This window comes from Mytilus edulis, chromosome 10, assembly GCF_963676685.1.
Source record: "Mytilus edulis chromosome 10, xbMytEdul2.2, whole genome shotgun sequence".
NCBI classification, from domain to species: Eukaryota; Metazoa; Mollusca; class Bivalvia; order Mytilida; family Mytilidae; genus Mytilus; species Mytilus edulis.
In genome coordinates, this window is record NC_092353.1 from 21,566,826 (window position 1) to 21,588,823 (window position 21,998).

At 31.4% G+C, this 21,998-nt stretch overlaps 1 protein-coding gene across 1 annotated transcript in view; it reads left to right on the top strand.

The window, feature by feature from the left end:
* LOC139490621 (von Willebrand factor D and EGF domain-containing protein-like) overlaps nt 1-21,678 on the top strand; it is a 22,767-nt gene extending 1,089 nt beyond the window's left edge. Inside the window, exons 2-12 of the mRNA XM_071277515.1 lie at nt 992-1,089; nt 2,592-2,655; nt 6,860-7,051; nt 7,830-8,029; nt 8,683-8,953; nt 9,318-9,467; nt 11,085-11,280; nt 15,443-15,636; nt 16,108-16,371; nt 17,317-17,492; nt 18,111-21,678. Of these exons, the coding sequence (XP_071133616.1) occupies nt 992-1,089; nt 2,592-2,655; nt 6,860-7,051; nt 7,830-8,029; nt 8,683-8,953; nt 9,318-9,467; nt 11,085-11,280; nt 15,443-15,636; nt 16,108-16,371; nt 17,317-17,492; nt 18,111-18,258 (1,953 nt within the window). The 3' untranslated portion in view covers nt 18,259-21,678. The remainder of the gene's footprint in view (nt 1-991; nt 1,090-2,591; nt 2,656-6,859; nt 7,052-7,829; nt 8,030-8,682; nt 8,954-9,317; nt 9,468-11,084; nt 11,281-15,442; nt 15,637-16,107; nt 16,372-17,316; nt 17,493-18,110) is intronic.
* Nucleotides 21,679-21,998: the final 320 nt, after the last annotated feature.

The following is a 21,998-nucleotide window of genomic DNA, read 5'->3' on the forward strand; positions in this document are numbered from 1 at the left end:
CGTTTAAGTATGCATTAGGTCATTTCTACCTGCTCTGAAATAATCAGCCAAAATCGAGCTTAAGATTTTTAGGTTAATGCCCCTGAATTAAAGATTTAAATGGAAATTTTGCAGATTTCCGTTATTATCTTAAATATCATTACAGCAAAACTGTTCAGCAAAGTGCAGCAAAGTAAGGTCTACAACTATGATTTGTATAACCATAATTGTTTATTGAACCATTAAGGAGTAAATGACCTCTCAAGACATTTTTTTCACAATTTGTTGAACTAATTTGCTAAATTCAAAAAATCCTCTCCTTTGAAACTGCCTAATCAATTTCAGCCAAACTTGGGCTGAACGAGTTTCAGAGTATCTTGTATCAGTTTTTAACTTTATTTCCTTGTTCGTCAGGAAACATAGCCACTATGGGTAAAATGCATTTGGTTTTTTTTTTGGCTTTTGAAGAAAAGACTGATATATATATATAAAAAAAAAGAAGCCCCTTATTAATTTTTATTGAGAAGCTAAAATAATAATTATTGATACAAGATTTAAGCACAAAATTACAAGTGAGTGCATCGTGCTTGTTTAATTTCTTTATCTTGTTATTTTAAACTATTTATATGCAATTTTAACTGGAACAGTGTGGCTTTGATTTATTGTTGAATTCTGGAAGAACCTTAAATAAGATGTTAGTTTTTTCGGTTGAATTTGTCTACCTTTTTTTCATTTCGGGGCCTTTTATAGCTGACTATGCGTGGTGGGCTTTGTTCATTGTTGAAGACCGTACGTTGGCCTATATTTGTTAGTTTCTATGCCATTTGGTCTGTTATTGAGAGTTGTTTCATTGGTAATAATACCACATCTTCTTTTTTTATACTTACAGAAAATATACACAAACGTTTATAATCTGTGACTATCTTTAATTGTTATATACTTCTTCGTAAGATTATTTGAATTATAATACTACAAAATAAAAGGCAACTCTTAAAACAAATTTCTTTCACAGGTACATGTAGTTAACGACAATGTAACAGATGATTACTGGTGGTGGTATGGGTCGTGTTCTTCTGGAACTGATCCTTGGTTTTCTACATTTGATTGGCAGTAAGTTTGTATTAGACCTTTAGTAATAATGAATTGTTTTTCCCAGAAAAAATGCCACAATAGATTTATGTGTGTCAAAACTGGCTATGTTTTTTTTCAAGTCTCGACTTGGAAACTATATATACTACAACGACAATACCTGATGAGGAATTTTGCAACTATCATCTGTTTATTAAGTGTTCTTTCGGACTTTTAACCAACACTGTTAAATAGAATCTCATTTCATTCTTCTGATATCGATACACAAAGTGTATTTGGTCACAACTAAGGCTACGTAGTGTTGAACGTAATTTACTGTAAAGAAACTATCATTTCTTCTACAAGTAATCAACGTCTGAAAACCAAGAAAAAACATTGGAAGTGGTGTGAATTAGACGTGAATACTTTGAATTTCTAAGATCTTTTACAATATGAGTCCCTTTTCTCGCACAGAAACATTCAATATCACAAACCTTTATCCTTTACACACTTCGATAGGATATTTTTCATTTAAATACTTAAATGCTATTGTTTCAGAAAAAGGGAGAAGGTTTGGATCCATTTAAACGTTTAATCCCGCTCCAAATGTTTGCACCTGTCCTAAGTCAGGAATCTGATGTACAGTAGTTGTCGTTTGTTTATGTAATATATACGTGTTTCTCGTTTCTCGTTTTGTTTATATAGATTAGACCGTTGGTTTTCCCGTTTGAATGGTTTTACACTAGTAATTTTGGGGCCCTTTATAGCTTGTTGTTCGGTGTGAGCCAAGGCTCCGTGTTGAAGGCCGTACATTAACCTATAATGGTTTACTTTTTAAATTGTTATTTGTATGGAGAGTTGTCTCATTGGCACTCACACCACATCTTCCTATATCTAATTAATTCATAATGATAAATACAAAAGAAAAGAAATCGTATTACCTTTGCCGTATTTGGCACAATTTTGGGGAATTTTTGGTCCTCAATGTTCTTCAACTTTGTACTTGTTTGGCTTTATACTTATTTTGATCTGAGTGTCACTGATGAGTCTTATGTAGACGAAATGCGTCTGGCGTATTAATTTATAATCCTGGTACCTTTGATAACTATTTATACTTAGTAAAACAAACCGAAAGTTTTGAAACTTACATCAGCAAGATGACTAGTTATTACTGACATCGTTTTTTAAACGTTTTGTTAGTTCGTTTTTTAAGCGAAAGTCCCACTGACACCAACTGTGTTCCTTTTTCATTAACTTGTTTGTATGCGGGCATTTATTATTTTTTGAATTCTTGTTCGATTTAATAGGTAATGTCCTCTTACAGCAGTTTTTGTTTTGCAACAATCTGTATTATACCTATCAATTTTAACAGACAACAAAAGATATGATTTCAATAATTTAGGTGTTAGTTTGGTTTGTATATTATATTATTTTTAAACTATTGTCTTTACGCATATATTTTTTCTGTAATATATATTTACATAATATTGCAAAGAGCTGAACACTTTTCATACCTACAACTAATTACTTACGTTCTGTTTTAGATGGTACGATTTTCATGACCAGGGCGAATTTGTCCTTTACAGACACAAAACTAAACCAATAGAGGTAATTGATTAAAGATTAAAGATTAAGATGATTCAAGAAATATTGTGTGGAATAAAAACCGACCGCATATGGTATGGATTTTGCTTTTGTCGATACTACTGAACAAGTCGCTCTGGTAAATAAGAGACAGCCATTTATAAAAAGCACAACTTCCCTGTGGTACCTCAGGAAAATATTGTAGCATATCGTCTTATGCAAAATTATAGGGTCATGACCGCACTACTGTCATTTTGAAAAATAAATCCTTCTTTGGAAATTCATACATCTATATGTATGTACAATTAAATTCTAGAAATTAAAGTGTTCTCCTTTCTTAATTAATAAACGTCCACCATCAAGACATCAGCTGACTACAGAATGGGTAAAAAACTAGCACTGTGTGTTTCAAATCAGTATTAAGTATTCATATGAAATGTTCCATCCTCTATTTAAAAGCATTAGGTAAAACGTGTAATCGCAATGACAGTTAACGATATAACTGGACACAACCATTTCAATATTTATGTTATTTTAGACAAGTAGAAAAGTGTATCCTCTCCAATAATTGCCATACTCCATTTAGTCCGAAAAACAGTTATCTCCAGCTTGATCCGTTGTTGGTCTTCTTAATCTCCACAAAGTATATACATGAAAACATTTAAAAAAAACAACAGCTGAAAAATAATCCAAAATAGGAGAATGTCGGGGTAGGTGGGTGGTATTGCGCAAGCTTCCCGTTCAAGCGTTAGTAATTCTAGAAGTGACCTCAAAATACACGTACGTCACGTGAATGACACGGTCAAAGTTAAGAATGAAAAGAAAAAAGGGGACTCAAGAATAATACGGAATTATAACTTTTATTTAATCTGTACTATAAGTAAACCGATAAACATTACTAATTAAAGAGAAAGATATTTCAAGAATTATTGTGTGGAATAAAACTAGCCGAATAAAGTATACATGGGCTTTGGTAATTGTTGAAGGTTGTACGGTCACCTTTTAAGTTTAGTTACTAATACCAACGTTGTTTGTACAGTTGAGTTGTCTCATATGCGATCGTTCCCCAACCCCTTTATACTAAACAAAGATTTAAATAATTCAAAAAAATCATTTGTGGAATAACATTGGCCGCAGGGGAAAAACAGTAAACCAGGTATGGCAAGACGATATAAACCGCCTGAACGAGGAGCGTGACTCAACACTGACGCTATGCCATAACTTGAATAACGATTCCAGGTACTCGCAGGATAAAAATTATTTCAAAACTGGTAAAAGTAATGAACCGGCGGAGGAAGGAAAATTATTGCTACAGACGATGATTGATTGACATGCCCTGTCACTACGCACAACACGCACAAATCCTGATCAATGCCACCCCAGGAAGAAGTTTAAAAGCGCTCTTTATTGAGTTGGTACTGTTCATCGTACACGGCCCAACCATTATTAGTACCCATAGACGACGCTAATCAAATGCTTTGCATATATTTCAAATTCTCTGTTATAGGACATTATTCTAATAGAATTGCCATGTAAATAAAAATAAAAAAAGGCCGAAGTCCAAGTTTATATATTTCTTAAAGAATCTGGTTTCTTATTGACCACTGTAAGTGCACTTCCTTTAATTTTTAATATTAAAAAATCATTTATTAATATTAAAAAATCAGACTGAATATTTGATATAAAAAAATGATTTTTTTAATATTAATAAACGATTTTTTAATATTAAATATTCATTTATTAATATTAAAAAATCAGCGTATTATTTAATATTAAAAATTCGATATATAAATATTAATAAATAGCGAATAAATTCCACAACGGCTTGCCATAGGTCTACCAATAATTCGTATTTTAAGCCATATTGAAGGTTTGAAGCTTGACGTAAAGTTTTGTATATTGAAATTTCGACATTGACATTCTACCTTATAATAAAGTTTGAAAAGTTTTAGTGATAGTAGTAGTAATTCTGCATTTCTAATACATGTGTTGTTGCATTTTTATTTATTCTTACTATACGAAGTGCCTAAATAAAATAAAACGTAACGTATTTTTAAGTTAATAAAAGTCTAACCGAGAGATCTTCGTTAAAGTTTTTCAAACGATCCTCGATAGATATCGCAATTATTTTCAGAAACTTTTCAGATATTTTACAAGTACCACATGACTAGGACAACTAAACTTCCATCATTTTAAAACTATTTTTTGCCATTTTGTTAAAGCACCAACAGTCCAATACACTTGCAGCGCTACTACAATATTTTTTTTGTTTTTTCTTGTGGTTTCTAGTATGAACGTACAAGATCGTGCGTTCCTGCTCTGTTAATGACTTCATTTCTTCATATCAGAGGTCATCTGTTTATAAACACTTTCAAAGAAGAGGTGACTTCTTTTTTTTTCTTCAAAAGTAACATTGTCTCCTTAACTACAAAACCACAACAAGGCAAATGCAAAAACAAAACTAATATCTGCTGCGTATAATGAACAAGGTAAACTATTAAGGGAAAAACAAAACTCGAGTTGAAAAAAACCACGTAGATTGTAATAATTTGTTCACGTTTTTTTTCAAATACTTAAATATTTGATATTGAAAAACGTGAAGGAAACTGATTTCCCTATGATAGTTCTGACTAATTAAAGGTCAATTCTTCTTACGAAACAAAATGCAGAATTTCATTTGTGAAATAGTGTAAATACGATCAGGCTGATTGCAAACTATGTTATCTGTACATGAAGAATTTTTGTATCAAGTTACTTTTAACGAAAACTTTTAATAACTTTTAACTTATAATATGATTGACAAACTGATAAATGTGCTTACATTAATAGTTAAAACTAAAAATAGAACAAATTAGTTTTTATACGCCCGTCAAAATTTTGACGGGACGTATTATGGTATACAAATGCCCGGTGTCCGTCCGTCCGTCCGTCTGTCTGTCCGTCTGTCCGTCTGTCCGTCTGTCTGTCCGGCGTAAACATGTCGCACCGTAACTTGAGAACGACTTATCCAAATTTCATGAAACTTAACATAGTTGTTTCTTATGATGGTCAAATGATTTGTATACTTTTTGGTGAAAATAAGATTTAAACTTTTTAAGTTACGGCACTTTGTAACTAAAACATGGGTGTGTTTTTTTCACATGTCGCACCGTATCTCAAAAACGATTCTTGATTATGGCTTAAAAGTTTAAACACTTCTCAGTTATATTAATCTTAATATCTGTATACTTTTTGATGATTATTCAAAATTATATTTTTGAGTTATTGAGTATTTTGTAAAAAAAAGGGGGAGGTTTTTATTACATGTCGCACCATATCTCATAAACGATATATGATTATTGCTTAAAACTTTACACATGTCTTTGTTATATTAATCTAAAGATCTGTATACTTTTTGGTGATGATTCAAAATTTCATTTTTGAGTTATTGAGTATTTTGTAAAAAAGGGGGAGGTTTCTTTTTTTACATGTTGTGCCGTATCTCAAAAACAATTTATGATTATTGCTTAAAACTTTACACACTTCTTTGTTATATTAATCTAAAGATCTGTATACTTTTTGTTGATGATTCAAAACTTTATTTTGGAGTAATTGAGTATTTTGTTAAACAGGGGAGGGTTTTTTTTACATGTCGCGCCGTATCTCAAAAATAATTTATGATTATTGCTTAAAACTTTACACACTTCTTTGTTATATTAATCTAAAGATCTGTATACTTTTTGGTTTCGATTCAAAATTTTATTTTAGTGATATTTAGTTTTTTGTAAAAAAAAAAAAAAAACAGGGTTGGGGGTTTCACATGTCCCACCGTGTCTCAAAAACAATATATGGTTATTGCTTAAAACTTTCACAGAAACTATTTATGATTATTGCATTAAACTTCCACACAAGACGTCGGGCGTATCATGCGCTCATGGCGCAGCTGTTTATTATCAATATGTAATCATGTGACTTGTTAAATTAACTGTTTCGAAGTTTTGTCTTGAATGATGTAATCATTATCAACCTTTATCAAATTTAATCATATAACTATGAACATATTTACCAAAACAGATTTTAATACAATAATTTGTATATCACATCACACACATATTAACTACACTGGCATTCATGTATTAATATGTTTAATTTATCAAAGCCTCTAAATTATCGACTTTGTTATAACCAACATATAAGGGGTACTCTAGACGAGTAGGAATTGAAAAAAATTGATGTAATATTTATTAAGGTTCATACTATCCAACGAAGATATGAAAGCCATCATACTTGGACAGAAAATTGCGCCATAGCCGTTCGTGCTGCATCTGATGTTTTTATTATCTATGGATGTGGAAGACCAACAAAGTGGATCATTCGCAGGTTGAATTGTGGAATCGGAAATGAGTATTTAGAAGTATACAGTCGCTGGGGTGGATATGAGGTAATTTGTTCGAAGATATTTATTAAATGTATTTCCCAAAAGATCATTTCGCAAGCCAAGAGTTACGATCCAGTCTCTTCTTCTCTACCTTTAGCAGATTAGGCCAACACTAATTTTGGTGATAGCAATGTAGTGCCATCTATCAGTTGATTTAAGTTCAAGCCCATTCTAAATTATTCTTGACCAATGGTAGTACTTTCACTCTGCAGTGTGGAGGTATAAACAAGCATATGGTAGCATTTAGAATTTACAAACTTAGTGAAGCAGGAAACGAAAATATATGTTAACATTACAACATTTGTGCAAAAAGATACTCAGGCAAATATCGTCGTATGGTTTTGGGGGTAAAGACTTGTTGCATTATCAGCACGTGGCAATTGTTTACCTTCATTTTTCACGTGTTCATGTTAAAGGCGTTTTTTTTTATTTGATGCACCCAGGTACGACTACGGCCAATGAAAATCATTACCTTGTGGATCTGAAATTCTCTCTTAATCCGCAAAGTGTAGAGAGTTGACACTGGACAGCAACCCTTCCCTAACAAAGATAACGAAAGGTGTAATGAATAATATATGTTCTTCAAAAACAATTGTTCGGTAACATCACTCCTTTGTAATTGTCTCATTCAGCTTCTACTTTGTTCTTTCTATTTTGAACTGGTAAAACGTTTTGCAGTGTTTCAAAACTCATATTGATTTTGAAAGTTTATATTATAAATAAACTTGTATTTGATTGTATTTGTTTTAATATATAATATTGTCGATGAGTTAATTTTCAGATCGTTCTCCCAACGGGATCTCGAGTTTATGTATGGATATCTTTAAATAGACGTATAAATGCATATTTAACCATGTCTCGAACCGATAGATACCAAACAGAAGGTTTATGTGGAACGTGGAATAGAAACTACGAAGACGACTACACTGGACGAGATGGAGTAGTGTATGATAATGCAACGACCTTTGCCAGGACTTGGAGGTAAATTTAATTCAAAGATATTCTTACAAAAATATAAAAAGTACCAAAAAAATCTTGGAAGAAATGCCCTATGAGATGGATATAAACACAGAACAGATTTTGAACTTTTAAATATAAAACCAAACGATAACTTTACCAAGTCAGGAATATGCCTGTGGTTATCTATTCATTTGATGTGTTTGAGCTTTTGGCTGTTCCATTTAATTATTTGTAATATTTCTTATATTCCCTCTATCTCTTCGAGTGCTATGTAAATATACAGCCTTAGATTTCAATGTTTTGGTTTGCGCGTCTGTGATGAAGGAAAATTCAGAAATCGCTTCGGACACATGATATTTATAACAGGTTTATTTTCATTTATTAGTCTAGTAAGTGCCAATAGTCCTTAAGTTTGTCAATTTGTGTATCATTATCATTATGCGTAGTTTCTTCTGTTAAATTTTCTATCGTGAAATGCTGTGCGTTTGTTTATTGGTAAATATCTTTAACCCCTCTGCAATGTTGCGTTTTTTTCAAAGTCAAAACCAACTGGCTTATGTAACTTTTGAATGTTTTTTGTTTGAATTTGGTTCATTTCTATGTATGGTGATTAATTTCTTTAATGGTATGCCTTCAGACAAAATTATTGATTCTTCAATATGATTTTGTTACAGTGTTCCTGCAAATGACAGTTTATTTATTGAGAAAAAAAGAACAGAAAAACTAAGTCAGTCTTTTATGTATTGCTCCTGTATGAACTCAACCCAAGATGGACTGTCGCCAAATGTAGATTGTTCTTGGAAAGAAACTATGCCGACCTGTCCGCCGTTAAATTGGGGAAGAGAACCATGCTCCATTCGAAGCAAACGCTCCGCAGACGATGATGATGATGTCACAATTGATGTTTCACCAGACATTGTAGCATATATTGAAGAACCAGTAGTAGTAAGTACAATCATATAGACCATGAGTTAAAAACTCAACAAAGATCCCAGGTTTATAATTTAGAACAAAAGACGTACGTTTCGTCTGCATAACGATGTGGAAGATCATTGAAAATCGAACATTTTTAAAAGGTTTACAAAATATACAATGATACATGCTTGTACAATATTGCACCAAACTAATCTACTCATAAACGACATTTCTATTGTACATTTGACCAATAACGTTTGTCGTCATTTATGTTGTCGATTCCTTTAACGCTATAATCAAATCAATGATGATGTGCTGTAAAATGTCACACATGAAGACAAGTTACAACCTATAGAGTTAAAAGCATATGAAAGCAATGTTTATTGATTTACAGGACCCAGGTTGGAAGAATGGTTGGAATGAAACACTCGCTGAAGATGCCTGTAACAGTCTCTTCACCGATTCTATTCTATTTGATGCCTGTTCATCTTTATCTAATGTCAATGTTTCATCTGCAATTTTGAATTGTTTTGTGAATATTAAGGTAATAACATTAATAGTTCCATTTTTTTCTGAACTAGATGTGTATATTGACATTAAATGTCTCTTCAGTGATTATTGAAGGGGGAGAAGGTCGGAGGGTCCTGATCCCGAAATCCTAGGCTTAAAAACATGAAATTTCGAGGTCCCGAATTTAAAAAACCTTATATCCCGACATCCATAAATCGAAAAAAAAATCCCGGATCCCGAAAGGATCATTCCCGAAATCCCGAGCTCAAAATTACCCGATCCGGACGTCCCGAAAAAGGTCATGCCCCTCATTATTTTTTCTCTTCGTTTATAAGATCAAACCAATATTCATTATACGATCATAGCCTTTGTATGAGGTCGATACGAGAATATATCAACAACAGAGAGTAGTATATTGACTACAGATCAAATCGGGGTATATACTTTTTCATGTTAATATATATCCTCGTATCAACCTCATATCATCCTCATACAAAGACTATAATTGCTAAATCATTTTTATCCGTACACATGAAATATATATAGAGGTACTGCATGTTTCAAATTTCCATTTCTATATAATTTAGAAATAACTCTGCAATATCCCTTTCTTCCTGTCGTTTTCCTTCTTGTATATAATTTAGAAATAACTCTGCAATATCCCTTTCTTTCTGTCGTTTTCCTTCTTGTATATAATTTAGAAATAACTCTGCAATATCCCTTTCTATCTGTCGTTTTTCTTCTTGTATAGAATTTAGAAATAACTCTGCAATATCCTTTCTTTCTGTTGTTTTCCTTCTTGTATATAATTTAGAAATAACTCTGCAATATCCTTTTCTATCTGTCATATTCATTTTTCTATAAAAATCATAAATCTGGCCTTATGTATCAATAAGTCACGTGATTTAGAAATCTTCAAAATTATTGATATCGGCTTATTTTTGGATAAATTCATGGAGGTATTAGTCCTTGAGAAACAAATACAACAAAACAAAAGCTGAGGATGTGTTACTACTCGAGCATGTGACGGTTGACATTGGAGAAATGGAAAACATGTCATTGTTACTACAATGTAATAATGAAAGCTACAATTCCTGAAAGTACATAGATATTTTTTTTTTATATAAAAACAACGTCAGCGGTAAAAGTAGAATACCATTGCACAAATCCATCCGGAATTAACAAATCAAAAGATAACTATTTCAGGAATGGTATTTACTAAAAACGGACATAGATTAGGTTTATTGACAGAGAAAGCGTCTCATTATGTCCATGTTACTTAAGATATCAGATGGCGAAATAATGTCTTTCATCAGCTGAACATGACACATAATATATGTCAACTAATTAATGGTAACGACCTTTAAACTTATGTAGATTACTTAACAAACTGCCGTATGAATTGTACATGCACTGAAGCTAGTAGCATGAATATATACTAGCCTTAATTCGAATTTCGTTTAGAGATTATTGTCTGTGAAATTAAGATTATTTAGGGAAATATTTGAGTGGAATATTCGTGCTGACTGTGAGAAAGAAATTAGTTAAATATGTCTCATATCTAATACAAAATAACCGACAGTACCATTCATTACAGTTCCGATATTTAAAAAAATAACATTAATAATAAGAAAATGATTCCATTTTTTAGATTGCTGGAACAGATGAATATATGGCTGATTCCTTTGAATTGTTTAAGACTCAATGTATAAACGAGGTCCGTACTAACAATAGCCTATATTCAGAAATGAGTGCTAATGGAACTAGTATTGCTCAACTGATCACTGAAAACGATTGTCCATTTGAATGTAAATACAATGGTGTGAAAAATGGAGACTGTGTAGAAGGTACGTTTCAGACAAATATCTTAAATTTGTTTTCAATATTATATAGATTTAAGAAGATGTGGTATGAGTGCCAATGAGACAACTCTCCATCTTAGTCACAATTTGTAATTTAAGTTAACCATTATAGGGTAAAGTACCTCCTTCAAGACGGACCGGACCGTTGGCTCACACAACAGAAAGCTATTAAGGGCACAAAAAATGACTAGTGTAAATTTATTTAAACAGGAAAAACAACGGTCTAATCTATATAAAAACGAGAACGATAATTACTAATAAACCACATCCAAAAATGACAAAATTTGAACATCAGGTTCCTGACTTAGTACACTTGAAAACAAATGGTTTAAACTTTTAATATGCTCCAACTTTCGGTCAAACCTGATACAATAGAGTAACATCACAACATAGAAAGACGAACTATAAAAAAATCTATTGAAAAGGCTTCCCGTACGAAAAACATGACACGTACTCCAGTTGGACAGTAGTCGTACTGAGAACCGTACTTATAATAATCATTTTGACTTTTCTTTGAATGTCTTATAATGGATAACCCGGCTGGACTTTCAGCAAAATTAGCCATAAACCGGCTCGAAATATTTAAATTAGCAGGAGTCCGGTTCAGAAAGTCCAGCTGGACTTTCATAAAAGTACGTCTGAAAAAATCCAGCCGGCATTTCTGTCAAAAATTTGGCCTCTATAAAGTTCAGCTGGACTTTACAAAGTCCGGCTGAATTCATAAAAGTTCAGCTGGACTTCAAAAAGTTCTGTTTGACCTTTAACGATCATCTCAGCAGGGGCTGATCCACAAAAAATTAGGGGGGTTCCATCCCTGCAGAAGCCTCCCTCTTGATTACTACTGCTTAGTTTTTCTTCAGATGGTGGATTCTTCTGATTTGATATGCATCCCTTGTTATAATCTGAAAATAAAAATAAAACAGATGGCATTATGCATATTCTGCTTATTTCTTTTTCTTTTTTCTACTGTCTTACTGGCAAAATCAAGAAACGGGGAATTGTGAAGCTAATCAAATGCTTACTCCTAAAAATGTGTGGTTATAATTATAATGAATATATTTTAGACTAAATAAATTTAAAGTGCATAAAATAAAGTAAAGCTTTGAAAATCACTCAAACTGAAATATTTTGCATAATTAAGTATTTAATGTAGTTTTTTTAATTCTTTTTACTCTTCAAAAATAAAAATTAAGCTATTTATAATGTTGTAATCATTTCATCAATATGTTGAAGAAAAAAGAGCATATCAGATTGTACTTATCAGAATATGCAATCCAAACTACAAGCAAACAGCAATCTTCCTAAATTGCCATGGATACCAGTCATAAGGATCAATCTTCTCTATTTAATGTGAAAAGAACTACTTCCAAACATTTGCTTTACATCCAAAGTTAAATTCTCATTTTGTTAAAGAAAGAAGACACATCTTCCTGTTTATTTCCAAATTCAAATTTTGTTGTATTGCAATAAATGAGGTTGTTTGAGGAGCTGTGAAAAGTTTTTATCTTATGACTTCTTGCATATGTCTTAATTTTGAATATGTGATATATTAGAAAAAAGAAAATCAATTATTAATTTCTTCAGTAATGAAATGTTTAATAAAAGTGATAGTTATTGCAGATATATGTATTTAGAAATGTGTTTTCCTTCAAATGGCCTCATGATCAACCTCTGTGTAGATGCTACTTCCTGTGACCTGTCCAGACTGAGGTTTATTGAAAACAGATGGCACTCTCTACAAGACTACTGCTATTAAATCACTGTTAATGGCTCAAGTTTCTAATGATATTAAAGAATGATGATAATTTATTTATTTTATGCATTCATCTTATTAAATATAAATACTAGAAAATGTATAAATTTAACCTATTAATAGATGTAATTTTGCCGGGGGTTTTATTTCATGTAAAAGTAAAAATGTTAAATAATTGTTGAAAACATATTAACTGGGATATAATTCAATCAAAATTATGTCCTATATTAAATTTAAACTTTCCATTTACAGTCTATCTTAAATATTTTATAATGGAATTGAAAAATTTAGGGGAAAAGATCACATCTTATAGTTTGATCTTAGAGTATATTGTAAAAAATATGATATCATTATTATAACTTGCAAATTTTGATTTATAACTCTTTTCCATTTTGAATGAAATTGTTCCTTTCAAAGAACAGAATCCTAGTGACAAACGTTTTTATTTCTGTAAGGGCAGATTTGGCTGATGAAAATTTTCTAAGTCTTAATTCCTGCTCATAAATGACTGTAAAATTTTCTAAGACAAACATCCTGCTGATCATTCTACAGAAAGAATAATTGCCCTCAAAAGTCCAGCCGTGTTTATTTTCTTGTCAGAATTACAAAAAGTGCGGTTGGACTTTTAAGAAAATACCGGCTGGCAAATAACCGAAGTATAAGAAAAAGTACGTGTACGGCTCATGTCAGACTGGACTTTTCAAAGTCAGACTGGAATACGTCTCAAGTCCAGCTGAAGTCCAGTTGAACTTCTGTTGAAATTTTCAAATGGGTTTACTCAATCTAAAGACATATTAACGAAAACGAGTCAACATATTCTGAACGAAAATTTGATCAATCACACAATATAAATACATAATAAATAAAACAATATAAAAAAGACAGCCACAACCTTGGACAAAATACCGCAAATGAAAATAACTTTAATAGGTTAATACAAATAATTGTACAGTAAGGTATCACTAGAGTACGAAAATAAATATTTAAAAATATATAATTTAGTTGTTCATAGTACGAGAACAGAAGTAAAAATTTATCGTCATACCGAACACGTATCAAATCTAGAAAATTTTAAAAATAGTGAGACTTGTTTATTTAAATAAGTTAACAGTCAATAACAAAAATGCATTACAAATTGTATCAACATATCAAAATAAACGAAAGTACGATTTGAGAGTACTCACATTTACTGAAAGCTCGAAGCCATTAATGATAAGGAAGCATGCATCAGAGACTTGATCAACTAAAACAAATCCCTGGGATTTGGTGCTTTGATGGCATGGACAGTCAACGTAGACAAGTCTTGTGCAATGCCAAATAAAGTATCGAAAGGCAGTAGGATAGTTAAGAGTTAACTTTTTAATACATTTAAATGATTATAAAACTATGTCGTAGAAAGGCATATAATTGATAAACAGATGTAAAAATATTCAATCCACATAAACCAATCAAAACACCGGATTTGATGTTTGGAGCCTAATTTTTGTTTTCCGTGTACTGACCCAGAGCCCAAAAGCTTATATCTAGATTTATCAATTCAGACAGTTTTAAAGACAAATCTTACTTACATAACAATTTATAAAAGATTCAATGCATAAAGGAGAAGCGATTATAATACCATTTTTGCCCCTTAAAAACAAAAATTAAAGAGTATTACAGATCTATCAAACTACATTGATTTTAAATCTTTGGAGACAGACGTGTATCACTTGTCTTTTTATGAATGTTTAATTAAAGAATTCTTTTTGTATCGCAAAATGCAAAAGTCAATTTTGTCATAACAATTTAGATCGACCAAGGCCTAATCAAAATTTGCTGCACGGTGTTTTCATTACAGACGTTAACGTAGACATAACTCTGCAATATCCCTTTCTATCTGTCGTTTTCCTTCTTGTATATAATTTAGAAATAACTCTGCAATATCCCTTTCTATCTGTCGTTTTCCTTCTTGTATATAATTTAGAAATAACTCTGCAATATCCCTTTCTATCTGTCGTTTTCCTTCTTGTATATAATTTAGAAATAACATTGTGTAGTCTTGACTACTATTTGATTTTGACAACAATAACTATGCATTACTAGTGTACGTTAAATGGTAAATTTAGGTTAAGTGTGTCATATTCAAAATGTAAATGACGTCATAATGATATCACAACTGTCCTTGGTTTAATAATAAAAACTATCTATTGAGTTATAAAAAAACATATGCATTATTTTTTTAATTTGAGGTTTCTTATGACTTTAATTAAAATACTTTTGTAAGGATTGTATAATATTATCATAATTGAAATCAATGGCAAAATAACGGCTATATCAAATCTCCTCTTTTGAAATGGAACTATAAAGATACAATCTACTTTCTGATTGCTTTGTTTTATATTTTGCATGGTACAGGTTTTTGTAATTGCTATACTGGCTTTACTGGAGAAGATTGCCGTGTTAACATGACTGCACCGCCTGTTGTTGCTACAGAAATGTCTAATGATTCATTGTGTGATACTGGAAGCCGAGCCTGTAACTACATATCAGTGTTTGGAGAAAATTTCTATATATCAAACGATACGAAATGTCGGATAGAAAATGCTGAGGTAAACATTTTACAAACATTGACCTTTTCAAAATATAGAGGTATAAAAATATAGGCCCAGGGTTAATCTTTTAGTCGTTTTTATTTTGGAAAATCTTTTTCCGAGACACAGATTCACAATGTCATGATAAAAGAAGTAAAACAACAAACAGACAAATAACAGTAAAACATCCAATATAGAAAATAAGAGACTAAGCAACACTAACTCAACTGAATATTTGACAGAGCAAGTGTTAAGAAAAGGTAGTTAATTCTTGCTCAATACGTGGCTTCCGTCTCATTTGCAATCATACCACTTTTTTTAATTATGTAGAAGAATGCAATTGATACAAGGTAGGTATCTTAATTGATAGTGTAAAACTTTATCCCGAACTGAAGATGTTCGAGCTTTAAACATGTCGGTTTAGTATAAAAGAAAAAAGGAGGAAAACCTTCAATATACTTATGGTTTTCATTTTATCATGATTTTCAGATCATAGACAATTCGATAACATCCTCTGGTTCACATGTTTTGACAACTGCTATAATGGAAAATATGGGAGAAATAAGATGTTCTACGACAGCCAATCGACGACGACGAAAGAGGTCGACAACAAGTACAACAAGCATCAATGTCTACCTAGTATCAGTCACAAACAACGGCGTTGATTTCAGTGATTCGGTTCCAGTGGTAATGTTTGATTCAACTTGCAATACTTGTACCACAACGGATACATATGTATTTTGTCAGTTACGGGTAGGTACAATAAGTTCATAGAATTAATTTTTTTATATAGAAAAGGCTGTTAATTTTCACGTTTGAATTGTTTTACATTGTCATTGAGGGGCCTTTTATAGCTGACTATGCAGTATGGGCTTTGCTCATTGTTGAAGGCTGTACGGTGACCTATAGTTGTAATATCTGTGTCATTTTGGTCTCTTTTGGAGAGTTGTCTCATTAACAATCATACCACATCTTCTTTTTTATACATCAATTATCTACAAGGGCATCGGTTGCCGAGAGTTTTAAGCAGTTCACTAGCCAGTCAACAGTTTTGTGTTCGAATCCGACACGGGGAAAGAGCAGTCGACTTCCATCTTAATTGACTAAGATTGTTAGTTTTCTTACCGAAAGTCGGTTGTTTTTTCCGGGCAATAAGCTTCCCAAACGACTAAAATTTTATCGCCACGAAATAGCACATTAGTGTTAAAATTGGCGTTAACCGCCAATCAATCAACGAAATGGATCATAAAAAAATAGTTAGAATGGGACAAAATCATGCGAAAAAATGCTGGTGCCTTTATACAGAAAATAAGCTTAAGTTGAAAAATGCAGTTTTGGTGACTTTGGTCTTTTCTTTTCACAATCTACAAAATGAAATGTAAACGTGCATGACGCTAAACAATCTTCAAACATCTGATGTTACTTCGGCAAGCTATTTTAGTGAGAGGTAGACTACCCTCAATGACAAAATCGAACCTTGTATCAGCCTTCAACGCGGCACCAAAAAGCAAATATGGATAGCCTTGTGGACGCCTCATACTGATAAATGACACGGAGAATGCAGCAAATTAAATTGTGAATATCAATTGACATTCGGAATTTTAAAGCTTAAATATGATATAATAATGACTAGATATATATATATATATTTATTCAATACATTTTCTACATAATATATAAACCTTTTCTTTCCTGTAGTCTGATGTGTGTGTTCTGAACGGGGCATGCTATTCCGAAAGCAGCTCACAATGTAATGTTAGTTCCGATACTTCAAATTCTGATGCATCAAAACTCTGGATCATTGGAGTAGTTATCAGCGTTCTTCTTCTGATTATTATTTTCCTCTTAATGATCAAATGGTGTGGAAAGAACAAGTAAGCAATACATAAAACTAAGTTTAAAATCTAGAAGTTACATTTTTCAAAACTGAAATTATTATCTTTATTATTGTTAAACAGAAAAAATATGTGGTACTCCAAAAAAAAGAGGACAGCTCACCAAGGATATGAGAGAAAAATTTAAAAGGCGCTGATGATGATAAATTGGTTTTACACGTCAAGAAACAAATATTAAATTCAAGACATATCTAAATCGCAAACCAAATCTTTGAGTCTTTTGGTTAGCTATCTTTGGTATTTTGACGTATCAAGAACCCTCCCTCAACATAATCACGCAAGAGGCGTATACAAAATGATTTGAAAATGAACATTGTGGGTTAGGTGTATATAACACATAATTCATTGTACAATTTTAGTCAATTGCTGACTTAGAAATGAGTAATAAACAAGATGTATTCTACCATTCCTGGATAGCAGGAGAACAAACCTTGTGGCAGCAATTAATCTCGCTCCGTTTTTGTTTTGTTTAGTTCCGTGAGTGGTTTTGCTTTGCATTTTCTTAATCGACTTATTAAGATAATTTATTATTTTAATATCATAATCTACAAATATATAAATATATATTATATATTGCATCTGATGGATTTATTTTAGGAGATCAGTTGCACCACTAGATTACTACACAGACGAACAAACTGAAATGTATTCCAATCAGGATAGCACATTCAGTCAAGGACATAGCAGTTGCCCAAACAGAAAAGATCTTCCAAATCCCGTCGAAATAGATGTTAAGCCATGGTAAAAGTATCGACATTCCCTTTTATATCTGTTTTTTTTTATTAATATATATTTTTTTTTATAGTAGCGATATATAAATTTATAGATGTTTGTTACAATATTTTACGATTTATTGTTAAAAAAAAGCAATTAGAAATAATTTACCTATGTTAAAGTTTAAAGATGCAGCTACAATTGAATCTCAACAAGTAATGCTATGCTAAAATAAGTTGTCCGTGTAATTTAATTTTGTGCATATGATAATCGAATGTTGAATTACAGGAATATATACATGTGTCTTTGTGATTAATATTATGTTCATGCTGCCTGGTTGTGTGTTTTAACTTTGATAAAAGGGAAATGGGATAATTGTTTTATTCTTTTCTTGTTTACTGACACTTTTTTTCATATAAGACATTTTATTGTGAAATTTTAAAAGTAGCAATTGACACCAAAGCACCTACTGATTACTTGTTAACTTTGCCAGCCTTTACTTTTTCAATTATCTAACACGTTAAAGATATGCCTACAATAAGAGTTTTTAGGATTTTACCATAAACGTAACTAATTGTCTTACACAATGTATATATATGAGAATCAGAAATGGTTGCATGATTTTATTCTTAATTGCATTTCTTCAGTGAACACACTATGACGTATAGTTGTTTAATTATATGCAGATTGGTCTTTGATTGAGAGAGTTGTCTCATTGGCAATCATACCTACTCTTTTTATTTTAAAATTTGTAGTTTTATCAATATTTTGTTTCTGTAAAGCAGGTCTTTTGTTAAAAAAAATTGTCCTCAAATATTGTCCTCGAACTATAAAAATGTGATTTCAATTAGTGGTATCAAATGTGCACTTTTAGTTGTGTACATATCTAAATATAAACCGACTGTTCCTAAACTGTAAAAACTGTTTAGTATTAAAACTGATAAATTGCATATAAATGATAATTAAAGATCTAATTCGTCCTAAGTGCGAAACAGAATGTGTTTTTTGTTTATATTTACATGCTGTAGAATATTGCTAGCATTTAGTTTTATTATCTATAAATTAGTAATGACGTAAAACAGTCCGCAAGCAAACTGATAGTTTAATAATTCCTTTATATTTTTCTTTGTAAAGTAGTTATATCGCAGCTACCGTTACTATTACCAACCTTTATTTGTGTCTTTTGTAGTGAGTGATATTCTATTTGCAATGATATGTTTTTGTAGTGTACCTATATATACATGTATTGATTAATAATTAAGGTGGTACCTAACACTACAGGGAGATAACTCTGTAAAATCAGCTAAACGTTTAAATTACGTCGAGTTATTAAGGTAATATTAAACTTCTCAATGATCAAAATTAGTGTTTGTCAAACTGGTATGTACCAGTGTATTTTTTCTGATAAATTGGTTGGTTAAAATATTTTGATTTTTTTTTATATTTTTGTCAAAGGGTCAAAGTAAATACTTTGTCAAAGTTTCATGAAAATTAAACGAGCCTAATTAATTTTAGTGAAAGTGTTAGGTACCACCTTAACTGTGAAATCTGTGAAAATCTATGTCAGAACTAATGACTTTGTATAGAAGTGTATAACATCTGTGTGATTATTCTGTCATCCTCCAAATATCCACGAGGTTATCCGATAAAAGAAGAGTGTGTGTTGTTTACAGAGCAAATACGACCTCTCTGAAACTATTTCCGGTGTTGTATCTAATCTTCTTCGGTTTTTGACTGGTCATGCTAGTTTAATGATATTTTATAACGATAAAGATTTAATTTCAACATTGTTTCAATTTTTAATGTTAAAAGATAATAGCTTGGTTTATTAATAATATTTTAGAACTTTTGGCAAAGAATTGAAATTGGATGTTGCATCAACTCCAAAAATAAGAACTTTTTATACGATGGTTTGATTCTTGAAAAGATGTTACGCAAATTGTGAATGTTGGCTTTGTTAAATTTGATCCAAGATCATCTCAGGAGCAGAGAAAAACTACATTTATATCTGTTTTCTCTCAATCGAGCTATGACTTTGCAACACCGGTGTTTTACTGTTGTGTTTATTTCGGTAAATTAGTTATTAATAAGAGCAACGAAAAATACAACATAGACAAGTTAATGTAAGATATGATTTTTATTTCAAATATAGTGCAAATAATCCTTGCTTAATTCCTTATTCAATTTAGCTGTATGATTGTATTTTTACACTGGATTTTTTTAACAGTAAATTCAAGTATTTATTTATACCTTATCTATCTTCTGTAAATTAGTAAATTCTTTAAAAAAAATGTCTCAAAGCGTCCATGGATCAGTTTGTATTATAATTTACTGTTAAAACAATATGTTTTTATTTGATTTATTTAAAATGTTTTTATTGACAGTTGACCCGAAATGTTTTTTTTTTACTTAACATAAAACAGTATCATATTTTGTTTTTATATTTTTATTAATTTGTTTTGAAATAATTGCTGAAAATTTGTTATTATATACCTGCAATAAATAACAATATGTATATGAGTAAAAAGTTCTGTAAAAAAAAGATAATTGTGTATTAAGAGATTTAGAGTGTATTTGAGAATAAATTTATTTTCGATATCAGAAACCTTTAATGAAAACATATGACATCAAATTCTAATGAATTTACAAATATATTAGACAGTACAACAGACCTGATTAACTAACCTATTCCTATTTTTCTGCTAAAACAATTTGGGATTTCTATTCTACTATAGTTGTCCTCAAATATTGTCCTTAAACGATCTTTTTTAATATATATAAGGGTTATATTTAGTTTTTATATTATATAAACTTGTTTTGAAACAATTGTTGAGATTAACTATAACATACCTGCGAAAAATAACTACAAAATGAAACGCATGACCCTAGTCAGAAATACGACTGTTGTTTTCTATTCGTTTGATGTATTCGAGCTTTTGAATTTGTCATTTGATAAAGGAATTTTGTTTAAATTTTCCTTGGAGTTCGTTTTTTGTTATTCAACTGTCAATAAGTCAACATACCAACGCCCAACGGCTGTTTTGCCAGACAAGCTGGGTCCGTGGGACGTCAGAGCTCGTCCCATATCAAAAAGTGGATATTTGCCCACCCAAAATAGATGCGCTGCTTCGTCGCTTCTGGTGCCGACTGACGGCCTTGGAATTATATAAATCGGGCATCAATCTGTTCATTTTTCATTTATCTCTTCATTTATGTAAGTTTCACCTACCTGCAAACCTTTATTTTCTCGTCATTAGACAGTTTTCACAGTGACCCATCGATTTCGGCATTTTGCCTTTCATTTTCAAAGATTATCACATGACCACGAGAAAACAGTGATGATTTATGCAAATGACCATAATGTAACACCTCGTTCATTTATGATGCAAGTTATCTTAATGTCCGAGAGCTTCCGATTGTAACATGGTCGGAACTAAATGCTTCATACCGATTTCCTGTAAAGGAGGTGCAAAATCATGGTTTGTTTCTAAATGTGAATCATCGATCTCCTATAAAGGAGGTGAAAAATATAAATATTTGCATATTTTGAGTCTCGAGACCACGAACTCTCTCGTAACTTGACGTCCATTTGAAAGTGAAAGTACCCTCATTTTTAGAAAAAAAGTACCCTCATTTTTAGATAAACTCTTGAATTTTAAGAGTCAATATAGGATGAACGGATCATATAAACCGAAGGGAAAATATGATATAAGCCCAAACGAAAAAAATTGAAAACTACGTTCAAACCTATGATTGCGTTGGATAAAAACC